The 20,291-nt window shown below is 41.7% G+C and overlaps 1 protein-coding gene across 1 annotated transcript in view; it reads left to right on the top strand.

Annotated features, from left to right (window-relative positions):
* Window positions 1-4,407: 4,407 nt before the first annotated feature.
* The window catches only part of LOC140365507 (nuclear receptor coactivator 3-like), a 28,039-nt gene continuing 12,155 nt past the window's right edge, over window positions 4,408-20,291 (top strand). The window contains exons 1-12 of the mRNA XM_072451974.1: window positions 4,408-4,507; window positions 14,874-14,928; window positions 16,317-16,421; window positions 16,643-16,803; window positions 17,484-17,584; window positions 17,660-17,834; window positions 17,928-18,098; window positions 18,167-18,253; window positions 18,344-18,487; window positions 18,581-18,728; window positions 18,801-19,243; window positions 19,342-20,282. Of these exons, the coding sequence (XP_072308075.1) occupies window positions 16,336-16,421; window positions 16,643-16,803; window positions 17,484-17,584; window positions 17,660-17,834; window positions 17,928-18,098; window positions 18,167-18,253; window positions 18,344-18,487; window positions 18,581-18,728; window positions 18,801-19,243; window positions 19,342-20,282 (2,457 nt within the window). The 5' untranslated portion in view covers window positions 4,408-4,507; window positions 14,874-14,928; window positions 16,317-16,335. The remainder of the gene's footprint in view (window positions 4,508-14,873; window positions 14,929-16,316; window positions 16,422-16,642; window positions 16,804-17,483; window positions 17,585-17,659; window positions 17,835-17,927; window positions 18,099-18,166; window positions 18,254-18,343; window positions 18,488-18,580; window positions 18,729-18,800; window positions 19,244-19,341; window positions 20,283-20,291) is intronic.

Genomic DNA, 20,291 nt, shown 5'->3' with positions numbered 1-20,291 from the left:
GGATTTTCCTTTCCTATTCTGTTCAAAAAGCTCCATAGAATTCTGCACTACTTTGCAATAAAGGATTATTTTACAAAACATTGGGTGCACATGTCAAATAGAGTAGATAATTTACAATAGCTTTTTATAAGCTAGTTATATATTTTTTTTTTTTACTAGATTCAATCAGTAAATATCATAACTTGCGTTCCCTTTTTGAACAGCAGGAGGTGCTGAAAGCCATCGCTCAGCTTAATAGTATCACCAGGAACTGATGGGCTCACATCAGTTTTACAAATAATATACTGAACTATTGGCTCCTTTCTTTCTTAGAAAGCATTGACAACGCTACTCTTCAGTAAGTCCCAAGATCTCATCAACTTCAGAATCAGAATCAGAATAGGTTTATTGCCATTGTCAATGAAAGAAATTCACAAACATAGGAACTTGTCTTGGTGATTGATGCAACACAAAACAACAAAACAATGAACAATGAATAAGTCATAACAATATCAGATACAAATACAAATTAAATATATGATGTACAGATATACATATGTGGGGCAGAAAGTGAACAGTGCAGTGAGTGATTAACTATAGTTAAGAAGTGGGGGGGACAGAGATAAGCCCGATGAGGGTGGTGTCGTCCGCAAACTTGATTAGCTTAACTTAATACCAACCACACCAAATATAGATTTTATTTTTTTAAATACTGCAAATTGTTTGGCCAAACGCTTTTAAAAAGTGCTTAACTCTGTTGAACATGAATTAATTCATGAGTAAGATGAAGTATATAAGTATAGTAAGTAAGAGAAATATATCCAATAAGTCAGAGAAATATATGCAATAAGTCAGAGAAATATATCCAATAATATAAGGGTATGGTTGATCTGTGAGTGATATTCTAATCTCATCCAAGACAGTTTTATAGTTAAATCTTTGATTTAGGGATGTTGTGTATAAATGACTGGCGTTTGGTTGAAGCAGTTATTTGAAGTGAAGTTATTTTTCTTAACCTTATTTAAAGATTGTTAAAGGGAGAAAGAGACGTTTTTCTGTCCGGTTAACTTCGGGTTGTACCAAACAGGGTCCAACTCTAGATGGCGACCTTCAAGCTCTTTAGAAGGCACACGTCCACAGTTTACCTGAGTAAAAGTAATATGTCTGTAAAATAAAATAAATGAACACAACCATGGGCTAAATGAATTGTTTTTATGGGCATTAAAAAAAATCCATCCAAAACATACATTTAAATACATGTATTCTTCTTATGTATTCTTGCAGTTAAAATGGTTTAAATGTATTGATCTTCTGTCTTTCCAACTGTTATCTCCTTTTTTATAGAGTGACCGAGTGGGGAGGAAGGGGGATGGTCACAGTCACTAGAGGGGGAGGTAAATTTTCCATGTTTAGTGGGGGATGGGATACAAACTGAGCCACAGGGCCCTGCTTGATGAGATGTTGTTGTTGTTGTTGTTATTATTGTGTTTTAAACTGTTCTAATTAGTAAAATACGTTTACAGCAAGTGCAGTGTACTTTAAACTTGAAGTTGTATGCTTAGGCCAGGGGGCTACATCAGACCAGTTTTCATTGGTCCTCAGGTGGCCCTCCTGCTGAATGGCACAATCAAACATGGGCAGTAGGTCTACTTTTTTAGATTGCAATGTGTAATGTATAAGTGGGCTACTTCATTTGTGATACAGACCTAACATTGTTAAGTTTGATTAAAGGTACAGGGGCTCGGTTAAAGTTATTTTGAATACACCAATCTGATTGACCCCTGGTCTTTGCCCCCTTAACCTATCCTATCCCTAATAGGCTCACAGCATAACGGTTGGCCTATCAAAATGTTATACTCCTGTAGTGCAGCTAGGCCTATGCAAGGAAATGATATTCTGGCACGAATAAACAAATAAGAGTAAGAAGTCAATTATATTTCCCTCTACTCTGCCGAACAGTAACCATGACCTTCTTAAATAGAGAGATAAAAGCTGCAGGACAAATTAGATTTCACTTATTAACTCCTCACCATAATCCCAAGCATGTTGGTGATATAGGACATAGGCAAATCAAATGGTCAAGGGAACCTCTGATCAAAGCAGTCATCTGACTCCTTCATGTCTTTCCAGCCAGTGCAGCTCTTGAGGAACCTGGACAGCCCAGGCATAAAAACTAACATACAAAAATAAGACGACGACGAAACCAGCAGTTTTTGGTCAGTTTTTAATGGGTGGATTAAGTTGATTTAATTAGCCACTTAAATGGCATTGGTCACAGTCTTCTCTCTGTGTAAGCTGCTTTACACTTTAGGCCTGAATACATTTGTAAATAGCGTTTGGACATTGTTTCCTCTGTTCATGTGACCAGGGCCGGCCCAGCCTATAAGCGAACTAAGCAGCCGCGTAGGGCCCCGAGGCGTTAATAGGGCCCCCAATCTGGCAACCCGTCTTATGAGAAGCGCAAGCGCAGCGTGCGCCACTAGTGTAGGAGCGCTGCTGGCGCGGCAGCGGTAACATATAACGCACAAACCGCATTTATTTGTAATGACAATCTGGCAACCGAGACACCAAACCTGCGCTGATTGGGCAACTTCATTGTGCGCGAGGAGCTCGAGAGCAAAACATAAACACAACACAACGTGGTCCCTGCGTGGTCCTCATGTCCAGAGGAATATATCCCCCCGATGCCGAAAAACGAAAGAAGAAACTTCTTGATGTGAAGAAACTGCAAACTCAACAACACTCTCCAGGTATTGAACTTCTCTTACAAAGAGACGGTTAATGCTGCTGTTTGAAACAACACGATTCTGTCACGTTAGTTCGCTCAGGCTGGAGGCGACGAGAGCTCTGCCCCGTGCATAATAATGTGTCTGAATGAAAGATAATAAGCTTAACATTGACACCAGCCCGTGTTAGCTGCGGAGGTGGCGTCTATGCCCGGGTCACTAAGAGGCGGAGATCCGGTCCGGACGAGCGCCGTCTCGTCCAGAACCTCTGACGTGAGACTTTGGAGTGAACAGTGTGCGGCCCCTGTCCCGGGCCCCTGTCCCGGGCCCCTGTGCAGCCTCAGTCAGAGATGAGCGGGTTTGAGTTTGCGTCCCTCTCTCTCACATCACCATGTGTGAGATCAATCGTGACTCGTGATGTCTGTTTTACTTTGACTTCTTAACGTGCAATGAGAGGAACGTAAAGGTTTATGCACGTAAGGTCCATCAGCCAATCACATCGCAGCATTGTTTCATGCAGGAGTCCAGTGTGTGACGTTCAGATCAGAACAAACATTTATATTGTAATTAACTTTTAATAGAGCAATAAAACATTTCAATTTATTTAAAAAGCATCATTAGACTATTTGTTATAAATTATAATAAATTGATAGTGAAAAATAACCAGACATATTATGATTGCGTCTGTTATAGAATAATACTATATATTTTTATACAAAAGTGGCAAAGCTGCAGAAATGCAGTCTCTTCACTATAGCTAGGTTTGGACCTTCAGTTCTAGTTCTGTTCATTCTCTGGGAATAACATGTTTGTTTTATCAGTGTTAATTGTTAATCAAGCAACGCTTATGCCATTTGTTTAATTTAATATAACTTGTTTTGTCACTTTGGCAAGAAGGAACAGTTGGGAGCTGTAAAAGATAAATTAGTAAGGATAACTATTACTTTTACATTTTCAGTTAAAATGAATCAATTTGACCATAATTATTTTTCATAGCCAATATTGTATTGAGTAATTAAGTACACTAATGTATTAATAACTGGCTTTAGTCATTTTCTCCTGGCGCAGTTTCATCACATCATAGCATCATAGCATTACAACCTCAACATTTTACTCTTACTTTAGCCGGCTGGATCACATTAAAATGCACCAGAAGACCCAAAAAAGGTCTGAAAATTTCTGGGGGAGAGCCCCCAGACCCCCCTGTTCATTAGTTTAAACTGCTAATGTGCTAATGTGGCTGTCGACCCTTAACGCCCACAAATATGCCCAAAAACATATCTGGGACGTGTGTTATTTGTACAGGGAGTAGAGGTGATGTCAGCGGAATACCAAGTTGCATTGTGGGATTTAAGTTATCAATATTTGAGCTTGTGAGGTGTTGAGAATAAACTAACTGGCAAACAGATGCCCTGGAGTTTTGGTGCGCTTTGTTTGCGTTGAAGAAAGTTCCCATATGTGAATTGTTCACTGACAATGGCAATAAAACTGATTCTGATGACGTGGTGAGGGGCCCCCAAAAATGTTTTCGCTTAGGGCCCCCTGAAGGCTTGGGCCGGCCCTGCATGTGACGTATGAACATAAGTTCACGTAACCCACAGTTGATTTGCAAAGCGGGACATTCAGTTGTTGGAAACCCGGCCTAACGACATGACTACATTACCCAGAAGGCTGTTCTTTCCACAGGCTGGCTAACTCCGCTCTGGGAGTGTTTCCCATTTAAACAAACACGGTCCAGCCGAAGATGGCGGAGAGTTTACAGGCGTAAAGAAACTGCTCTACCAATGAACGCGACAAAGCCGGTGAGTTGTTAACACTTTGAGAGTGATGTATTCAAGTTTGTACGACTTCTAGTTTTGCACATTTGATCCCGTGAATGTACCGCGGAAACAACGTGGTGGCGTTTCTGAGCAGAGACTGTGTGTGATCTGAGGCGACCGTCTCAGAGCCACCTTACCTCTGGACTTGTTACGGAATGTTTGTGATGAACTTACGGCTTCCCGTCGTGTTACAGTCGTTACATTTCACTCTGTTATTCACACTGATGTCCCACGAATGTATTCACTCTCCGTTTGCTGCGAAGTTTACGAGATTCCGCCAGTGATTTGCTCGGGTGAACACAGAAACACTACTGCCACTCCGGTGTGTCGCTGCTGAGAAAAGTTTTGGGCGTCACTAAAGCGTGTTTTTGTCCCGGTCTGTGCACGGAGGCTTTGGGCTGTGATACTCGGCCCGTGCGGTTGCAGAGCATAATATAATGGATCATGCTGCAGACCTGTGCAGGGTCAGTCCTCCCGGAGCTGCGTGAACTTGCTCCGTGTTGGCCGCGGTCTGCGCACCAATACATCTGTTAGTTCTGCTCTGTTTTCAACCAGCTCTGGCAATAATGGGATGTATTTTTGCTTTTCTTCTCACAAACACACATTATTATTATTATTTTCGTTTGCAGATTCGTTTTTTCGCACTGTCTTGTCTATGTAGTGTGTGTCACGTGATGTTAAAGGTACAGTTTGACCATGTGATAGTGCAAGATGTGAGTTTTTTTGTTATAAAAGTTGTTCCATAAAATATTTACCATTGTTGACTCAAAAGCAGAGGCAGAAACTACCTGTATTTACTAAAAGACTACTCAATATGCTGATCTATATTGACCCAACTCTGCAAGGTTGCTCTGCGCAAGCCCAGGCATCTGTTACTCATTTGCACTGCTCTTTATAACATTGCATATTTACGATTGTAACGGTGGGTATTATGGACCCTCCAACTATGACTAATGTTGCTTTTTGCTGTGGATAAATCATACTTATGTGCATGTGGGTGGCAGAGGGAGATGGATGTGTTACAGTGCACGGGAAGATGAACCAGATCATGGGTTCAGGGAGAGTTCGCTGTGTCGTTTTGAGGGGTGTGTGTGCTGAGCATCCAGTTTTCAAGTGCATTCTTGGAGGGCGAAATCATGCGTAGTCAGACAATGCCAATGTGGGCTCGTCACTGCTGAAACCGCCGAGTGTGTGCTATGTTTGCTGTTGTCTCTGGTATTGAATACTTACCTTTTTTTAATACTTTTAAAACGGTTGTATTGGGCAAGCGTAATGTGTTTTTTTTAATCAAAGGTTAATCAAAATTGTGTTTACAACATATGGGTCATTACAGTGTTCTATTTTCAGTCTCGACACCAGCTCAAATTAGTATCTAGTTTCTATTATTGATTTTCGATCATTTTGACAACGCTATTACATTGTCTACTGAATTAGAGGTGTAGTTATGTAAAGGTGATTCATAAATCTAAACAAAGAAGGATGTTTTATTCTGTTTGAAAAGGTTTGGGGGCTTTTACACGTTATATTTTAGTTTCAAATCTTGTGCTCCTTGTTCTGCCTTCTTGTAGGTCAACCTCCGTCAGGTCACCGTGCCTCAGTGCCGTTTAGGACGGGTTGGGGAGGTTTTGCCGACAGCCTTCATGAGCTTTCTTGTCTTTTATTTTGTCTGATGGAATGCCATTATTCAAAACCCACATATGTGGTATTTTGCAAGGGCAATAGGCACTGTGGGAACCTATCCAATGAAGTACTTCTGCTCATATTCCTGCTAAATGGAGCTCCTTGTTGCCCATTCTCTATGCCTTTATCTACCACTTTCTTTCCCCCACACATAGGGTGTCAGGCTGCGTTAACAATGAATCAATCTTTAGGGGGATTCTTTGACTGCAGATGGGCTGAAGTGACTTGGATGCATGGCTTCTTCTCTTTGTCTGCAAGCCCCTCTGCTCTAAATAATTAATTAACTTATCACTTTTTCTCATGGCCCCCAAGGTTTTTGTCAGTTTGTTTTGGAATGCAGAAAGCACATTGTGTTAATTGATCGTTTCAGCTGTTTTCATAAGTAAATCTTCTTTCCTCTACCATGTGCTTATCATCACCGTTTCTTATTTTGGAGTTGGAAAACGTGGTTGCTAAACTTTATTGTTTATCACGACATAAACCAAAGTTGACATAAACTCTAACCATGTAAATAATTATTATTTACTTTGGCTGAAATCTACTGTTTGTTTAGTCCTGAAAACTGAGGACACTTTATCAGAAGTCCTGTTTGACTTTGTGCTCACATCGCTAAAAGTGTTCTGTCATGAATGTGTTTTTTATTTTGTTTGTACCACTGTTAAAACATTAAATAGCCTTATAATACATCCATGATTCATCCCCATTGACTCAGCATTTCCTGGTTCAACAGGTAGTGTGTTTTCTGTCTCTGCCGGGCTAAATTTAGTTGGTTCAGACTCAACTCAACAAGACCGTCGTGTTTTTCTACTGCTGAAATATTTACAGCTTCTTTGCCCGTACAAGTGAGAGTATGAGAAGAAGCCAAGTCAAGCGGTACAAGTCTGCAGTCTTAAGTCCCGTCTGCTTTGCTCCGACTGTCCCCTCTCCTTCAACTTGGAGACCATAAGTGTTAGACTAGCTGGGCCATATGTGAGCCGCACACACTTCTACAGTCCACACAGGCAGCCTGAAGCAATCATTGCACCCAATTCAAGTTTATAACCAGCCAGGATTTGGAACAGTTCACTCTCTGTAGTCCTCCCTGATTGGACGAAGGAAAGAGTTTATTAGGAAAAGGGGGTTCCAAGAGACATGGCCCCCCTCGCCCTCCCCTGTTGCCCTTCCTCTTTAACTTCAACTCTCCCTTTAACATTTGCCCCCCCAGCTGAAGAATGCTCATAAAATGGTTTCACCTGAACAAGCCAGTGGGAGGGTAGCTGCTTGGTCCAGTTTTGTTACCATTGTAAAATGTTAGCAAGACCTTGTTTGTGTTTTGTTTGGGGCCTCCTTTTATAAAAAACGCTTTGGGGGTAGAGAGACGGCATACATAGCTAAAAAAAAAAAAAGCCTGGTTTGTAAGATAACTGCTACCAGATGGTCTGTTAGACAGAAGGAAAACAAGACTGTCATTTTTAGATGAGTGTTTCTTTTCAAATTTGAGTTTTTGTTTGCTACATACATATTGAGTAGTTCAGGGTTTGTTTATGAAGGTACTACTCATTGTTGAACCGAGAGCAATCTAGTGTTAAATAAAACGGAATGAATTGTTGTACATTCCGTTTTATCTGTTCAAACTAAACCTAATATAGAGCCTTTAAGGAACCTTATGTAGCTTGTGTTTTTATTGTTTGAAAAAGATGTACAATCGCAACTGCTGCCAGTGTCTTAAGCTGCAGATTGAGGACACACACAGTCTTCTCCTTCTCAGTTTGTGGACAGGCCATGGCTCATGTTCAGCTCCTGCTCCTCCAGGATTCCAGGCTCACTGAGCTGCAGAGGCCAAACTGGTTGGTGCAGGTGCTGTATTTTAGGTGACCATTCACATCAGAGTGGACATAGAGGTTTAAGCACACTGGATTTGATACAGGCAAAACAAATGAGACTTGTGTGAGCTTCATTCTGCCTTCTGATTGGAGACTCATCATGCCCAATGTTATAGATAAAGAATGAACACTACAGCTTTTACCAGACACCTATTTGTTCGTTCTCCAATAGCTTCCACACGTGAGTTTTATATCTGACAATGTATAGTGCTGTTGTGACGTGTTCATCAGGGTAAAGGATTAGGATGCTCTGTATTTTACAGGTATACCAGTCTACTACCAAAACATCCTCTCTTGGTTAGTTGTATTTCATGTTTTCAAACTTGCTGGCATCAGAGTGTGGTTAGTGGTTGTGTTTAGACCCTCAGTTCCTTGTGGTCATGATGGCGCTTCAGTCCCTGCTCCATACAGGGCGTGCCAGATGGTACTGGCACTGACTTTTCTCTTCACAGTTCCACAGTTCACCTGTAATTTCAGATCCCTTTCATTTAAATACCAACGTGTCTGTATTTGTGAGCCAGCCCGACTTTCCACACGTACAAATCTGTACTTTTCATTGTGGCTTTCAGTTCAAAGAAAAGTCAAGTAATAAAAGACAAAGTTCCATGGCACCGTTAAAGACTCCATATTTACCTCTACACGTAACCATTGGCAAAGCATGTGTCAAGCTATTTATTATATTTTTAAAGCACCAATACATTTTAATTTTGTGGAATCTTTTTATCTTCTGACAAAAAGATGGAAAAATATGGTTATTGTTTCCATTAGCACTTTCTCCTATGACATCACTGTCGTTTATGGGGTTATTTAGGCAGCTATAGGCTCAATGTCCTTAGCAAGCTCATGACTCTGCTTTAGTGTTTTCACATGAACTCACTGACTGAACTGAATATCTGATCTTTTTGGACTATGTACTACGGCATGGCTATTGGCTCAAAACACACAATAGAACCCAAGTTGTAGCTTTTACATTTTGCAACTCTGCGCTGCTTCTCGAGTCCTTGACAGATGATTCTTATTCCATTCAAGTTCATCTGTTAGATCTACCTCGTCAAGGGTTAGGACAGTTTTTTTTTAATTTTTTTTATTTTTTTTTTTTAGGGAGGGATTGTGGAAGCACCCCCCAAAGTGGGCCGACCCACACCACACCACAGCGCCCCAGTGAGTCAGGCCTAATGGGTCTTTTCACGAACGTGTTTTGATCTCTCTGTATTTGAGCGTTTGAAAGCCACAGCATTAACCTTGGGGCATTTTGAGCCAGCGTGAGTCGAGCGTTGTCGTCAGAATGCTCCTTTACAGTCAGCCCACTTTATTGGCAGCGCAGCTTTAATGATTTACGGACTGTTTTTGGCCCGCGTCGCTTGTGTTTGAAACAGACCTGGTGATCTGAAACAATGCTTGGTTTTAAGTTCAAGCGTTGGAAAAGATTGCGATATGACTGTTACTTACTGCACTGTCGATGTTCTTCTCTCTTTTCTTTTTGCACATTAATTTAATTTGTGTTAAAACTAAAGTGTGTATGCCTTAAGTTAATGGTCAGACACTATAGCAAAGTAATGAATTAAGTTCTGTCAACTGAACAAAGTGTGAATACTTCTTCTGTCAAAACAAACCCGAGGCCAATTTAGAACTGTAGGAAAGTAGAAGAACCCTGGTGTTGTTGCGATATTTAGTTTGCTGCGATATCGATTGTTCAAATGGATATTGATACTTTTAATATATAGTGCATTCCTGTTCTAGACGATATACTGTACTTTTGTGTATCTTCAAAGCAACAATTGCAATATTATCGATTCCTCAAACGCTCACTTCTACTTGAGACTTAGAGATTTATTAAGTCTCATTTCCTCTGTAGCTGGAAGTACTGTATTGTGGTGCATTTTTTACTAAACACCAATGTTGTCTCAATTGCAACTTCCAGCTTTACTTGTTTTTGTCACACAGAAATGGTCTGAAAGAGGTATACAACTGGCAGCAGATGTTCGATGATATGAGAACTATTCTATAGCTGGATACTAGAGCTCAATTTTTAGTTTCAGTTTTTGTACAAACAAGGACATGTTTAAGGTTGTTAAGCTTTCTTTTCCAATATGAGCACTGTCAAGTTTATTAGGTTGATCCATAATTGTGATTAAGTTCTCAATGTAATTGTACTAACTGAATAGTAATAATCGTGTAATAAGCCCTTTTGATTCAATTTACAGTTAAAAAAAAAAGTTCCCTATCCAAGAGTTCCAGTACAAGCGCCAAAGTCCCTGGGCTGCATCTCCTTCTGTTTCCCCCCTCGCAGTTCACTTGTGGAATCCTTTTCACCTTAGGCTCTGTCAACACGCGAGACTCCGCCAGTTGAAAGAAGGGAAAGGAGTAGCACAGGGAGGGAGAAAACGGGGAGATGGGGGGGCGGCGCACATGAAACTGGCGTCAGACCATCGTTTGAGAGGAATTCTTCTCGGGGGTCAGAGTTCAGGCACTGCGATGCAAGCGCTGTGATTGGCTGAGGAAAGGTGAAATGAAAACCACGGTAAACTTTTGACCCCAGCAGTGGAGCTCGACAGGAACGCCCAGCCCCTGCTCTGCCACGGTGGAACAGAGCCCGCTCTCTTCCTGTGTTTACTCCACCAATCCAGCGGGAGAAGGAGGGAGAAGGAGGGAGAAGGAGGGAGAAGGAGGGAGAAGGAGGGAGAAGGAGGGAGAAGGAGGGAGAAGGAGGGAGAAGGAGGGAGAAGGAGGGAGAAGGAGGGAGAAGGAGGGAGAAGGAGGGAGAAGGAGAGAGGGAGAAGGAGGGAGAAGGAGGGAGAAGGAGGGAGAAGGAGGGAGAAGGAGGGAGAAGGAGAGAGGGAGAAGGAGGGAAGGAGAGAGGGAGAAGGAGGGAAGGAGAGAGGGAGAAGGAGGGAAGGAGAGAGGGAGAAGGAGGGAAGGAGAGAGGGAGAAGGAGGGAAGGAGAGAGGGAGAAGGAGGGAAGGAGAGAGGGAGAAGGAGGGAAGGAGAGAGAAGGGAGAAGGAGGGAAGGAGAGAGAAGGAAGAAGGAGGGAAGGAGAGAGAAGGAAGAAAGAGGGGACCACAACAGGAAAAGGGAACATTTGGATAACAAAATGAGTCTGCTTCTTCACTGAGTGGAACAAAGTTCATGTAACATACAGAGACACAAAGGGGCTGATGGATTCTGATCTGCTCCATGGGGATCATTTTGAAAGTGTGGCGGGGGGTCACCACGTACCGTAATTAATTTAGTTGGATTTCTAGTCACACATTTTCTATTGTCTATTTATAAATAAACCTTCACACTAAATTTGGGATAACCTGTTGTAAGCCTTGCTAAAAAGATAAGACTCAAGACTCAATCATTTTTTGTCAAGTGTAAAAATCTATGTACAATATAATTAAATCTACAGAATTTGTTGACTACAAATTGCAATTGATGAGGTTTTAAGATATTAAATCGTCGCGCACCAGATTTGACGTGTATAGCATAAGAGCATTGAAGGGCAGGAGAACGTTTTGGTTGGACCAGGCAGGGTTGTGGCGCCTACACTTGCCAGATAAAAGGCTGTTGGGCTATTTGATGAATTAACTCATTTCCATAATATTAGCTTTGTGCGATCAAGCTGCTTGTGACTTGGTCACTGCGCGAGCTTGTAACTAATGCATCCCAGCTGCCTTACGGAGCACTTGTAACGCATCAGACTCTGGAGCAAAGAGGACTGAGGCTGTTCATCAGTAAGAGCAGAGCCCTGGGTTGTAACAGCGTAGTCTGATGCTGAGCTGTCATGTACACACAGACAGACACACAGACACACAGACACACAGACACATAGACACATAGACACACGCACACACGCACACACGCACACACACACGCCATCTTTGTTTTCCACTTCATTCATTTCCTGCTGTTTTCACCATGTTTCAGTTTGTGAGGTTCTGTGCTAATATGTCCCAAATGTAACTTAGTAAACGTTTAAATGTAAAACTTACATGAATGGGTAAACCATGCCTGTTTTTTTTTTTTTTACTTTGCGGGAATTTCACAGCTTCCTGTGTAGCTTTTACGATTTACAGCTTCACTGTCTCAAAATCCACACTTGCAACAAATGCTTGACATATGTCCCCTTTATTGTAAAACTTTGGATGTAAAAAGAATAGACACCATTTGTCTTTTTTATACAAGCGTAGCATGAAAACATAGAAATGCATTATTTAAATCACTTTTATCTATTTTTTTCTTTGTACTTCTAGTAAGTAATCTATACATTGAATTATTTTTAGTAAAACATTTAAGTCGCTATTTTACCCTTATGTAATATTACGTATAATAACATATAATTACAAGACAAGTTCTCATGCCTTATACTTTAGATGGAAAAGCCCAACGTTACAGATGAATGACTACAAGGTGTTTCAACAGTCCCGTCCGCTTCGAAAGCTTGCAGCAGTTCAGGAAGTCAATTTCCCATAGATATTTATAAAAATACAAATATTGAGAGTTTAAAGGCAAGACCGGGGCTACATAACACAATTGTTTTCAGTCCAAAAATACATCAGTCAATCTTAAATCATCAAAATGTTAAATAACTTTTTTCTCTCTTTAAGATATTTTGCCCGTCTGCTTTATTAGACGGGAGAGGAGAGTGTGATATGGGGATGAGAGAGAAGGGAGGACATTCAGTAAATTGTCGGAGTCGGGATTCAAACTCTCAAACACTGTGTAAACTCTCCGCTGCAGAAGATGGCTTGGGTTTTCTGTTGAGTCCATTTAAAAGTATATTAATGTAATTGTAATCATAGGTATTTCAAATATTTCCTAACACACTCCTACAGCCACTCCTTTGTCAGTAAAAACATGGCTTGGGGCAGAGGTCAGACCAGGCCAAGTCCAATTTGGAAGAATACATTTGAATCATTTTTGTGTTGAATGGCAATTATTGGTTTGTTCAGGAAAGTGATATTGAAAGAGCTTTTTTATTTGTCGTTAGTAAGATGAGTCAAATTGAGATAAATCAATAAGAAAAGGGGGGAAATCGCAACATTTTTAATTAGTCGTATTTCCCAGTCCTACTCTTATTGCACCAAAGTCACTGTGCAGCTGGTTGTAGGCTTGGCAGGAGGTGGAGACGTTCTTTGAAGCAAAACAGGAAGTCATTCAGTCCTTTTGTTTCCTTTTTGCACTTGATTTCTTAAAAGTCTAGTGGACACCTTTTGTTGCTTTATTACTTTGCGCCCTGTCTGAGTGTGAAGTCCCATTTGCGTCGATTTCAAAGAGGAAACCGCATTCTCTCTCCCGCGTTTCGGTTTCTAAATAATTATAATAACAATCAAATCTGTGTGCTGTTAATAAAAGTCTATTTTTCAGCCCTGTTTTTTTTTTTGGTGGGTGTGCTGTAGCAACCGTGATCTTTTGTTTTGGGCGGGTCAGTGTTTATTGTTAGGTCTGCTGGTCATTGTCTCGGGGTGCTCAAATTGCAGCCTTTTCATTTCAGGCTTAGTTGGAATGTACCCCTCACTATTTTGGTCCTGACTGACGGACACTGCTGCTGTATTGACTTATAACTGCGCTATATTCATCATGTAACAAGCAATATGTTGTGTGACTTAGGGCATCACGGAAAGTTAGCATTTTTTTTTCTCCTGGCCTTTTGTGTTTTCTTTTGCTACCAAATAAGTCATGAGCAAACCCTTCAACTGAATGAATGAATGGGAAAAGTTGTAATATTGTGTAAGTTGAAGCAAAATTGTCTCTCATTGGGTCCATTTGGTCAGTGTAAAGACGTTTACAGTTCTCTTTGAATGGTCTGAAGTCAAACCCACTCGTCCGTTGCTTTCCTTTTGACCTCGACTAAATGTTACAGGTGACTAGTGTATAGTTTTTAGACTTTTAAATGAAGTTCTACTACTACTGATCGTATCCCATTAATTTCAAAGTATGCAACCCATTCAGGCGGCACAGGAAGTGACATGTGGTTGAAGGTATAGTGATATAGGACGCCCTAAGTGGATGGATTTTAGAATAGCAATCCATGTTCCAAAGCCCTAACCTTAAATGTCTGTTTCTAAACCCTAACATCTAACCTTAGCCCAATGGTCATATAATATATTGTCAAAATAAATATTTCCTAAGAAAAGCTTATTGCTTGCATTGGTCCTTTTAATATATTTAAAAGCTTTTTGGGACAATTGACAAAAAAGGAGACGCGTGTTCCCTCTTCCTCAGTGTTGAATAATTTAGCTCAGTCGGTCGTGAGCTTAGTACTTATCATGTGATCCTTGGTCTGTGGTAGAGAATCCCAAATACTCTGCAAACAGCCTGCTTCATCCCGAATGCAGTAAAGAAAGGTGAACTGCATCAAAGTGAAATAAGCCTGTAAACCCGTCCACTCAGAGTCTAGAACCAGCAAACTTGGCTCAAATTTGAGAGGATTGTAGTAAATTGTTAATCAGTTTTGATGATCCAGTGATGGCCAGGTATGTGTGGTTCAGGAAGTCAAGTAAACTGGTCCTACCTGACTATGTTATTGAGGAAGAAACATACAGACATGAAATCCCAGGACTCTCTTGGGCCCACAAGAGCATAGCTGATAAACATAATATGTAAAATAGGGTGGATTAGTGGTCACATTTCCTGGAAAGGGAAGTGATGACGCAGTGGAAAAGACCGAGGGAGGACACAAACAGGATGCTATCTTCTGCAGCTTCCTGTGCACTTTTAGAAATCACTTTTCCCATGAATATTTCAGAAACGATGCCCAATTATAATTTGCCTGCATTATTCTTACTGTAATAGTCATAACATATTTTTTTCCTGTTTTCAGGAGATGTCCAGACACTGTGAATGAATGGAGCCGTACTGGGGTTGTACTGGCCAAGGTGACGCACTAAAACATACACACGTACAGTATCTGAAAGAAAGTGCTTTTAAAATACACTACATGCTTTTGTGGCTGTAGTTCCACCATCTGTTTGTGTGAATCTTTGTCACTGAGCATATTTTAAATTGATTCAGGCTTGTTGAGACTCATCTGTGGTTTACGTGGGTGGTGCTTTTACTTTGTTTACTGTACATTGTGCATACTTACATTAATTTCATGAATATACACTGCTTTAGGAATAGTTTCATTATTCTGTATACAACACCCTCAGAGCATGCTTTTGTCTGACATAATAGAATTGGAGAGAGTTTAAATTATTTTTTTTAGTCTAGAATGAAACCTCACCTGAGAGATTGTCAGCTTTAATGCTAATCCGTTCCGATGCACAAGGCTGATGTCATCCAACCTCACTGCTGCAGAGGTGAGCCTTCGGACAGAAACGAGGAAGGAAGGAAAGAGGAAGGGCCAGCAAGCGGCAGAGTATCATAACCTTAGCAGGACTTGTAGATTTAGAGTGGGGGCTGATGAAAGCTAGATAGACAAGAAGCACGCCGTGTAGATTTATGGTTCTGAGAGTGTGTCTGCACCTCAACGTTCTTTAGCAATAACTCTTGTAGTGACTGATCTGCATGTCCTAGCTTGCATCTGCAGAGCCGGTGTTGCATAATGGCTCCCATCCATGCTACACTTTTCCACTTTAAAATGACATCACTGTTTTGAAAGTGCAGCGTTCTAGGGTCTTTGCATATACAAATATCCATATTGGTTTGGTGTTGGTGTTTTTTTTTTTTTTTTTTTTTCCTTTTAAAAAAAAAGTTATTTAAAAACAATTATTGGTCTTGGTTGGTGTGGAAACAGAATTGAGCTGTGACCTTAACTGTGAATTACAGAGCTCTCTTTAACATGAACTTTGGAAAGGTCAAATATACAGGGCAGTGCCAGAGCAGGAAAACAAGGGCTGGGGCCCTAGCTCAGCTACGCCAGCTAGAGCGGGAGTTGAAGGAAGCGTTGTGCATGGATGCAGTAAAAATCACAGAAAGGAAAAACCTCTATACCAGAGCCTATTTTCAATTCTTCACTAACACGCTCTTACATGACTGAAATTTCCAGAATATTTCTCTTCTCGTGGACATTTTGAATGTTTATCTAGCTACTTCTAGTCAGTTGTATTTCTTTGTGGTTAAGCTGGCTGAACGCAGAACAATCCAGCTTTCCACAATGCTCATCATCAGCCACTTCTAACAGTGAAACCGATGACATTTCACTCTTGCTAAGTTTTTAACTGCGCAGTGGCCCATAAATCTGTATGCATTTTTAGTTTTTCTCAAACTACAATTTAATGTATTGCTTTGAATTAAAGCACCAGGCTTTGTGTGTTGCTTTCAGGTCCTGATATGTGCTCGAGATGAGTGGTGTTTCTGACAACTCTTTAGAGCCACTGTGCTCTGACCGTAAACGAAGACACTCCACCTGTGACCCTCAAGGGCTAGGGTACGTATAAGAACTACTTCTAAACCTTTCTCGGTAAACCCACCTATTACTTTGATCCTTGTGAAATCAGTATGAAGCACAACAAACACCCCTTTAGCTACTTCTGCCACCAACTGCAGTGTGAGACATTTAAGCCTTGTCCATATGCAAGCCATACGGCCGGGGTATGAGGAGGTAAGGTTGTCATGGCAACATGTCTAATCCCATTGGTGGCCCAGCAGGTGTGACAAGCGTCGGAGGGAACAGGAGAGCAAGTACATAGAAGAACTGGCTGAGCTCATCTCTGCAAACCTCTCAAACATCGACAGCTTCAACGTCAAACCTGACAAATGTGCCATCCTCAAGGAAACAGTGAGGCAGATCAGACAAATCAAAGAGCAAGGTAGAAGCCTCATTTTAAAAACTCCTTTCTGACATGTGATTCTGTGTGTTTATAATAAAGCAATACTCTGGGATGGATAGTAGATGATGACCAGTAATTAATTGGTGCAATAGTTTCAAGGCCAGGTGGCTCCTCACTGACACTCTGCAGTTTGTGTTACTGGTTGTAAACGAGCACCAGTAATTGAGACCAGTCCAAGGTGGTCATGTCTCAGAGCTGTCACTGGGAATGTGTGTCTGGTTCATTGCAGTACTTGTAGCATTAGTGCCGAAGACATCTGACTGTCCTCAGGCAAATGTCCATAACATATTATTTCAACTCTTTAAGCTTGGTTGTGATTAAATGTTCAACAATATTCAGACAAACTGCACATGTTAATGCATATCTTCACAAGGTTCTAGACAATATTATTTTTGAGCATGCTTAAACTCTGTACTCACACTATAGACTTGGGAGTATTTCAGTGCTGCCCAACAAAACCTTCCACACATGCTTGTATTAAAAATAGAAAGGCATGTGAAACATGCAACAGTTGGTTTTGCTGCCGCCTAGTGGTCAACAGTAAATATTAGTTTTTTTTTGTTTGTTTTTTTTAATTACTATTGTCTTTTCAGTAGAAACATTTTATGGCGCACCCTCAAAATGTTTTCTTTAAAAAAAAATGTTTTTTTAATTTTCAGGAAAAGGCTCCTGTAGTGATGATGATGTCCAGAAAGCAGATGTTTCCTCGACTGGTCAAGGGGTCATTGACAAGGACCATCTTGGTCCATTGCTTTTACAGGTCAGACATGGGACAAAGAGTGTTTATGTTGTGAATAAACCTGACAAAAGTACTAAGTTTTTAGTTTTTGTTTAGGCATTGGACGGCTTTCTGTTTGTGGTGAATTGTGAAGGCAGCATTGTCTTTGTATCAGATAATGTGACACAATATCTACAGTACAAGCAAGAGGAGCTAATAAACACAAGTGTTTACAATATAATCCATGAAGATGACAGAGAAGAGTTTCACAAGAATCTCCCCAAGACCAATGGTGAGACAAGTCAATTATTATTAGTTTATTGCCCAACTGGGATTTTTATGTAAACTACAGTGAGAGTGTAATATATGTGTATGCACCTGCCAGCACCAAATGGGGCGCCATGGGGTGGAGAGACACTTCGGCAGAGAAGTCACACTTTTAACTGCCGTATGCTCCTGAACTGGCCTCCAGAAGAAAGACCTGGGGGCCAGCATTATGAAAATATGCAGTGTTTTGCTCTCACTCAACCACGCGCCATGATGGAGGAAGGGGAAGGTATTTATCCTTAAAATATGTTTTCCTTAATAAAAATATCCCTCAAATACTTAATCTCTTCTCTACAGATTTTCATTCATGTATGATTTGTGTGGCCAGACGCATTACTGCTGTTGAGAGGACAGAGAGATTTAGTACTCGTCATGAACTATCTGGTAAATGGTGGTGTGATTAAAGATAACAATAAATCCTTTCAAAAGACTATGAAACAATATGTTGCGTTCCTCTTTGCTTGTTTTCTATAGGTAAGTTAATTGAAATCGAACAGCAGGCATCCCTCCACACAACAATGCGACCGGGCTGGGAGGACTTGGTGAGGCGCTGTATGCAGATGTTTCTGCATCGCAGTGAGGGACAACCATGGTCCTACAAACGACATTATCAGGATGGTATGTGGTCATGTTTATTTGCTTGAATTCAAAGTCTCTCTCGTGAACAAGACCTTTTTTGCTTCATCAATATTCCTTTTTTGTCGGCTCCAGCTTTGCTTAATGGCCATGCAGAGACACCTCTATATCGCTTTTCACTCTCTGACGGCACCCCAGTCACAGCCCAAACCAGAAGTGACCCCTGTCGGAACTCAAACTCCAATGAACCGCCCACTTTTCGCTCCACACACTTGCTGCAAAGGTACCACCGCTTAAACTGCCAAAACTATGCTCTCTTGTCTCTTGTGTATTAACGTTTTCTTCCCTTAATTAGAGAGCCAAGTGCTTACCGAGGAAATCCAGGTGGAGCCATGAGGCCTCCAAATGTTGGTGTGAATAATCAGAATCAACACATGAGCCCAGGCATGAACAGGGGTTATGGTATGGCAGAGCACAGAGGACTGCCTCCATACACGACGGGAAACCGCACCAATCTCATTAACCAAATGCATCAGATGAACAACATGGGCCAAATTAATTCTATGCATCAAATGAACCAAATGGGACCGGTGAATCAAATGGGGCACCACAGCATGCATCAACAGATGGGTCCATTTCATGGTGGCAGTGGAGCTCCTAGTGGCGGAGGATATGGAATTGGAATGACAAGCCCCCCTCAAGCCAACCCTGGAATGAACGGCCCTCCTCACAATGTCATGGGTTCACCCAGAGTCCGGGGAAGCCCAAAAATGGGAGCTAGTCCTTTTTCTCCAGGCGGTAAGTTACAGGATGAGTTTTATATCTTGTGTATACATCTCATGTGTAATTTATCACCATCTAATTTTAGCATTTGTCCTTATTGTGGCTCATTACAGGTATGAACTCTCCTATGCATTTAGCTGGTTCAGGGGCCGGAGGAGGGGCCACATTCTCTAGTAGTTCTCTAAATGCCCTCCAAGCCATAAGTGAGGGTGTGGGCAACCCAATGTCTTCCCCCCTCACATCTCCCCCTCCACACAAACCAGACAGTTCACCAAGTATTAATTCAACCAACCAGCTACCTGGTGGCCTCTGTAAGCCTGGCTTGTTTCCCCACTCTGATTCAAAGAGCCCAAATTGCTCTCTGACTCCCAGTGGCGAGCCACAGCAGCACACTCCCCCTGAGGCTAGCCCTACAGACCAACCAGACAGCCAGGCCCAGACTGGGGGAGATGCTCTCCGACGGGTGCCTGACAGCAAGTGCCACAAGAAGCTTCTGCAACTCCTCACATCGCCCACTGATGAACTGGTGCCTCCCAGTCACACCCCGGGCTCCGGGTCTAGCTCCACGGCTGATGGTAAAGATGGGACAGGCGGTGTTACCAGTCCCTCATCTTCAACGGCAGTGTCCTCCTCTACTGGGGCTGTGTCTTCCTCAGTTGGTCCAGGGCACTTGTCGAGTCAGTCATTGCAAGAAAAACACAAGATACTGCACAAGCTTTTACAGAATGGTAACACCCCAGACGAAGTAGCACGGATCACAGCAGAGGCTACAGGGAAAAGCAGTTTAGAAAGTGGAGTGTCAGAGATTGTACCACCAGCAGGTGGGGGTGTTAGTGGGTCAGAGTCCAAAACCGAACAGCTCAGCCCTAAAAAGGAAAAGTCCCATGCCCTCTTGCACTACCTTCTCAATAAGGATGACTCCAATAGTGGGGACAATGGAGACATCAAGCCAAAGCTGGAAGAGCTAGATGGAAGGGGCCCACAGGCTCCAGGGGTGACTAATCCTGAACCATACCCCCTGAATAGCAAAGTGAAGTTGGAGCCATCAGATGAGGTAAAAATC

The sequence above is a fragment of the Eucyclogobius newberryi genome, unplaced genomic scaffold, assembly GCF_026437365.1.
Source record: "Eucyclogobius newberryi isolate DKJ021-1_F unplaced genomic scaffold, fEucNew1.0.hap1 SCAF_19, whole genome shotgun sequence".
NCBI lineage: Eukaryota > Metazoa > Chordata > Actinopteri > Gobiiformes > Gobiidae > Eucyclogobius > Eucyclogobius newberryi.
The sequence above is the reverse complement of the archived record's forward strand: the minus strand, read 5'-3'. Positions and strand labels throughout refer to the sequence as shown.